At 37.3% G+C, this 5,567-nt stretch overlaps 1 protein-coding gene across 1 annotated transcript; it reads left to right on the top strand.

Moving 5' to 3' along the window:
* The first annotated feature begins 1,501 nt into the window (after positions 1 to 1,501).
* On the top strand, positions 1,502 to 4,929 carry LOC113299244 (cytoplasmic 60S subunit biogenesis factor REI1 homolog 2-like). The gene is made up of 5 exons (XM_026548233.1): positions 1,502 to 1,662; positions 2,841 to 3,389; positions 3,590 to 3,759; positions 4,289 to 4,507; positions 4,598 to 4,929. The coding sequence occupies exons 1-5, from the start codon at positions 1,558 to 1,560 to the stop codon at positions 4,755 to 4,757; spliced, it is 1,203 nt and encodes a 400-aa protein (XP_026404018.1). The 5' UTR covers positions 1,502 to 1,557; the 3' UTR covers positions 4,758 to 4,929.
* The last annotated feature ends 638 nt before the right edge of the window (positions 4,930 to 5,567 follow it).

Below are 5,567 nucleotides of genomic sequence, written 5' to 3'. Positions count from 1 at the left end.
TTGAGGAATAATACACCTTCTTCATCAGACTATAGTGCATTCCCATAGAAGAAGTTTTGCTCTTTTTCTAATATTCTTCCGAAGATCAACATACTTATCTGGAAAATACTAAACAATGGAGTGGCTGTGAAGCTGAATATGAACAAATTTGTTAATCATGTTCAGTCTTCCTGCACCTTTTGTTGTGATGATGAAGAATCCGTTTTTCACTTGTTGTTTGATGCTGAAAAGCTGCTTTGGTATTCCGTCACGCGAGAATGAATCTAAATTTCCAGACAATTGGGGGCAACGTGCCGCAGATAATCATTGATTGGATGGAGGATAAAATTGAGAACCAGTTCATTATGAGAATGTGGAGAAATGAGATGATTTTCTCTAATGCAAATTTTTCAGTTAACTATATTCTCAAATGTACTTATCGGGACTTCAAACTATGCATGGAAAACTCTGTAACAGATGGACATCGTAGTACTAACATCTCTCAGTCGAACAACCAGTGGGTTCCACCTAATATTCAGTATGTAAAGATAGATGTCGATGCAACATTTATACCCAACAATCGTGCAGCAGGTGCAGGTGCAGTTTCTCAAGACCATAATGACAGATTCTTAGGTTGTGATACAACTACCTATGATGCTGCACCATAAATACTTGTTGAATCAATGGCTTGAAAATTGGGTACCGACTTGGGAATCACAATAAGTTTCAAATGTGATTGCTGCAGTGGAGAGTTTAGGGATATTTCACAGAGCATTAGATATGAAGTCTTAAAGATAAAAGATGCAACCAAATCTTTTGATGACATCATATTTCAATATGTTCCGAAGAGTGCAAACTATCTGTCACACGATTTGTGTCAACATGCAATGCACGGAAATGTAAATAATTGGTGAAATGCAAATTCTCCACCCCTTCGTATTTCTGCAATCTTACTGAGGTAGTTTAATCAGTGGCGGAGCCAGATTTTAATAATAGGGGCACTAAAAAAAAAATTCATATAAATTGTGGATTAAATTTATAAATCAGGTGGACTAAATAAAAATTATATGATAAAACTAAGGGTGTTTTCATAATTTTGGTGATTTTAAGGGGGCTAGAACCAGGATTAGTCAACCCTTAGCTCCGCCCTTGAGTTTAATAAATTAAAGCTCAGTTGATCTCCCACCCCGTCAAAAAAAGAAAGAAATTGTATAGAAAGATTTTCACCTAAAGGTCTTAAATCTTCATCTTTGCATTAGAGGTGAAACTTTGATGATTCAGGTCTTAAATTTTAGGTGTCATGCAATAATAAAAAGTTGACCCATTGCAACGGAGATGTTCGTAGTGATGGACCTGTCACAGTGGTAATTCCGAGTTGTGAGTTGGACGAGTCAAAATGAAAACCGAGTCAACCGACATAGGCACCCCACGAAAGAGTCGAGCGTTGAGAATCGAGATTGCGTTTCTCATTGCTTGAGCAAGCACCAGGTCAAAAGCCCACCGCACACCGCTCATAAACCCTCATTTATATCTCTCACTATAAATATCTTTCGTTTGGGAGAGGAGGAAGAAGAAGAAATGGTAGCGCTCACATGTAATTCGTGCAATTCAGAGTTCAATGATGAATCTCAACAAAAACTTCATTACAGATCCGAATGGCACCGTTACAATCTCAAACGAAAGGTTTCATTCTTTTCTCGGTGTTTGTTTCTTTTCTTTTTTCTGCTTCCCCTTTTTGGTTTGGCTCGAGTCCTTCTTTTGTTAGTGTTTTCGGGTATAGATCTTTCTGAAAACCTCGTAATAAATCATTATTATGTGTGTGGTTTGATTATAACATGAATTATTTGGGGGTGAAGAATTAGGGTTTGAATATATGCCTAGGTTTTTGTTACATATGCATGTATCACTTGAAAATCGCTTTTGTATGGTATGATTCTGGAAATTTATTTCAGGATTTTATGATTTTTTTAATTTTGTGCATTATGTTAATTTGTTGATTCTGAGTAGTCCAACATCATTTGGTATATACACGTGACGTTGAGTACATGAATTGTTGATGACCAAGAATTGTTGAGTACATCATTTTTTTAATTTTGTACTTCATCAATTAAGATAAATAATAAGATAACCAAGAATAGATAAATAATAGAAAACTAAACGATTGTACAGCCTTTACCTTCCAAGGTCACCAGACCTTGTTAGCTTGTTCTCCATTCTGAATTCCCTTCTAGCAGAAATCTTTCCTAGTTTATATGCACCAACTAGTACACTTCTGTAGACTACAAGATGCTTCCTCTGTAGGTAACTCTAAGTTTGAGACTTTGTATATTGGCTAAATTAAAGTAAGGCTAGACCCAAGTTTTCCTACTAGGAATAGAATCATAAACAGAACCCAGTTTTTCCCATAAGAGTCTGCAATTTTATTTTATTTTTCCTGAGTTACTTGACTTCTTACCTAGGCAGATCCAGGTCATTGATGGGACCATACCTAAAAACGGACCAGTTTCTGTCTAAGAACTTCTTGTTACCGAAGCATGTGCAGAGAAGGTATTCATATGCCTTGTTACCCTTGTTGCTAGCTAATCTTTTTCATTGTCTTTCATTGAATCATTAGCGAAAGTATGTTAACTCAACCTGTCTTCCTTTGAAACACAAGTTCTAAGGTATGGCATTTCAGATACTTAGGAGACCAAAAAGCGAATGCCTGTATTGATCAAACAATTTTTCTTTCTTTCAACATTTACAATAACTTTCAGTGAGATCTTTTTTGGATTGAATCGGTCGCTATGTGCCTTGGTGCAAGTCAGTAGAAGTGTTCGTAATATATGTAAAAGTTCTTATATGCTTGATATGTTAACCAGGTGGCTGGAGTTCCTGGAGTGACTGAAACTTTGTTTTTAGCTAGGCAGTCTGGTCTAGCTCAAGAACAAAAGAAGGACAATGTTACCCCAATGTTATATAGCTGTGAACTCTGTTCGAAGCAATATAGAAGCTCCAAGGCTCATGGGCAGCATCTTATGTCAAAGATGCACGCAGCGCGGGCTGCGAGCCCTGTTGATGGTGAACCGCCAAGAACTTTGGGTGCTACAGTCATTAGACCGCTGCCAAACCGTGTTGCAAACAAAGCTCCTGAAGAGGAGGTGGAAAGTGAAGAAAGTGAGGATGAGTGGGTGGAAGTTGACGAGGATGAAGAAATGATAGGCGAGGCCAACGGAGATGAATCATCCCCCGATGAAAAGTCGGGTGATGATGACATGGAAGTTGATCCCGCCTGTTGTTTCATTTGTGACAAGCTGCATGATTCCATAGAGAGCTGCATGGTTCACATGCACAAACAGCATGGATTCTTCATACCTGACATTGAGTTCCTAAAGGATCCTGAGGGTCTCCTTACTTATCTTGGAAAAAAGGTATTGGATAGCTTTATCCTTGTTTGAAAACTTCTTTAATATCTCAATAATGTTTGTATTATGAAATAAAATTTATATATTCTTTTATACTCCACTGCTACTAAATAATTGGTGGGCGCGAAATTTGGTATTAGTTGGATGTTTTGAGATTGTTTTGTTATTGACATCTAATCTTACTTTCTTAACCTATTTCTTTTTAGGTAAACAGAGATTTCATGTGTTTATATTGCAACGATAGGTGCCAGCCATTTAATAGCTTGGAAGCAGTGAGGAAACATATGGTCTCAAAAAGTCATTGTAAAGTACGCTATGGGGATGGAGGTGAGGATGAGGAAGCTGAACTGGAAGATTTTTATGATTACAGCAGCAGGTTGGTGGCAGTTTTGATGTTAACCTTTTCGTCTACTATTTTATCATATGAATGCTCTGTGATTCTATCAATCTGATCATGTTGTCTACAAAGATGTTTATGTTTAGGAATATTGTGGTGACATCAGTCTTTAACTATTAGAAAACTGTACATGACTGCCCATGACTTGTTCTGACCAGAACAGGCTAAGCCAAATGATCACTGTCTTGAGTAGTATACCCCTGGGATTCGAATAAATTTGCAGCTGATGAATGTAGTCTCTTGTTGTAACAGTAAACCGGAGTACTTTTTAAGTAAAATAACAAAAGTATTGCCTTTGAGTTTTTGTTCCATCTCATTTCCTTTTAACTCTATACTGGCTCACTTTGCTCCTACCCTTTCTTATAGAGGCTCACCTCTTTTTTTGTGCCTGCCCATGTGTCTTCGGCTGTTATCTTTTTAAAACTCTTTCAAAGTTCTATCATGTTTATTTTTACTATCGTTCGATCATTGATGAACATGTATATTCTGTATTTGTCTCAATTTTCAGTTACATTGATGAAGATGGGAAACAATTAGTTTCATCTGATGATATGAGCAACATTGTCGAACTTGGAAGTGGCGGGTCTGAGCTTGTGATAACAAGGAAAACAGACACGAAAACGTCGGTTAGAACTCTTGGATCTAGAGAATACATGCGTTATTATCGTCAGAAACCACGCCCCTCTCCTACAAGGGATATAGCCCTTGCTATTTCACTTGCCTCGAGGTTCGTTTGGTTTTCCTCTGCCCCACTGAAATGTCGCTAGAATAATGGTGAAGTGGAACAAACTCATTAAGCTTACATTTGCTTTTGCAGGTACAAGAGCATGGGATTGGTAACAAGACAATCAAAAGAACCTATTGTGAGGTTGAAAGTTCTGAGACAGATGAACAGGTCGGGAGTAGAACATATGCGTTCAAAGATGGGTATGAAAAGCAATGTCATCAGAAACCTCCCGAATAATGTCACACATTGATCTTGTGGTGAAGAAAGAACCTCATGTTATAACGTGTATTGCTATAGCATATGTAGTAGCAAAAAATTGTGCTTTATTTGCGTCCTTATTGACTGTATGAATGGAAGGGTGTGAGATATTATTACCTGGTACCACTATCTTAATCGTCAGAAGAATGGATTCTTTTCCTTTCTGTTCGCGAGTTATGTTTTTTGCTTGGTATTTTTATTTTAGGGTGGAGGGTGAACCTGCTTCTGAACATGGCAAGTTCAGCAGACTCTAAATGTCAGCAGACTCTAAATAGAAATTACTAATAAATCAGAGAGAAACAGGTAGTTTGGTTGCTCTTGCATCGTTATGGATCCGAAAGGAAATATCCGAACTTTGATTTCATAACTTGCTTCATCACTACTAGAAAAAGTGCTCATCCCATTTCCTTTACGGTAAAGGTGAACACTTGTTACTAGTTACTTGCTCGAGATTACGGATAGTTGGAGTGAGCATTTGGCCCGAAATAGATCGGGACCAACCATATTCTCGTGGATGGATGCTCAGACACGTTCATTAATGGATTGGATGGATGCAATGTTTGAATTTGAATTCCAACGGATTTTGAATTGGGTATGGTGCAGTCTTAAAAACATATTGGACATCCATACCCATTAGATTAAAAATATTTGTGATATTTTCATAAATATGAGGTTAATTTAGTAATTTAGTAGTCCACTATATAACAGACTTATCTGTTTTTGGTTTTCTTCCATCAAACATTTAGATCGAAATGCATTCAATTTTTTTTTTCCATGTTCTTGCGGTTATTATATTTAAGTC

Source organism: Papaver somniferum, chromosome 7, assembly GCF_003573695.1.
Source record: "Papaver somniferum cultivar HN1 chromosome 7, ASM357369v1, whole genome shotgun sequence".
NCBI classification, from domain to species: Eukaryota; Viridiplantae; Streptophyta; class Magnoliopsida; order Ranunculales; family Papaveraceae; genus Papaver; species Papaver somniferum.
Note: the sequence above shows the minus strand (reverse complement) of the source record. Positions and strands in the feature narration are given on the sequence as shown.

Coding starts and splice junctions, on each gene's coding strand:
- LOC113299244 (XM_026548233.1), top strand. CDS start 1,558: ATGGTAGCGCTCACATGTAATTCGTGCAATTCAGAGTTCAATGATGAA. Junction 3,760..4,288: donor TTTTATGATTACAGCAGCAG/GTTGGTGGCAGT, acceptor CTCAATTTTCAG/TTACATTGATGAAGATGGGA. Junction 4,508..4,597: donor GCTATTTCACTTGCCTCGAG/GTTCGTTTGGTT, acceptor TTGCTTTTGCAG/GTACAAGAGCATGGGATTGG.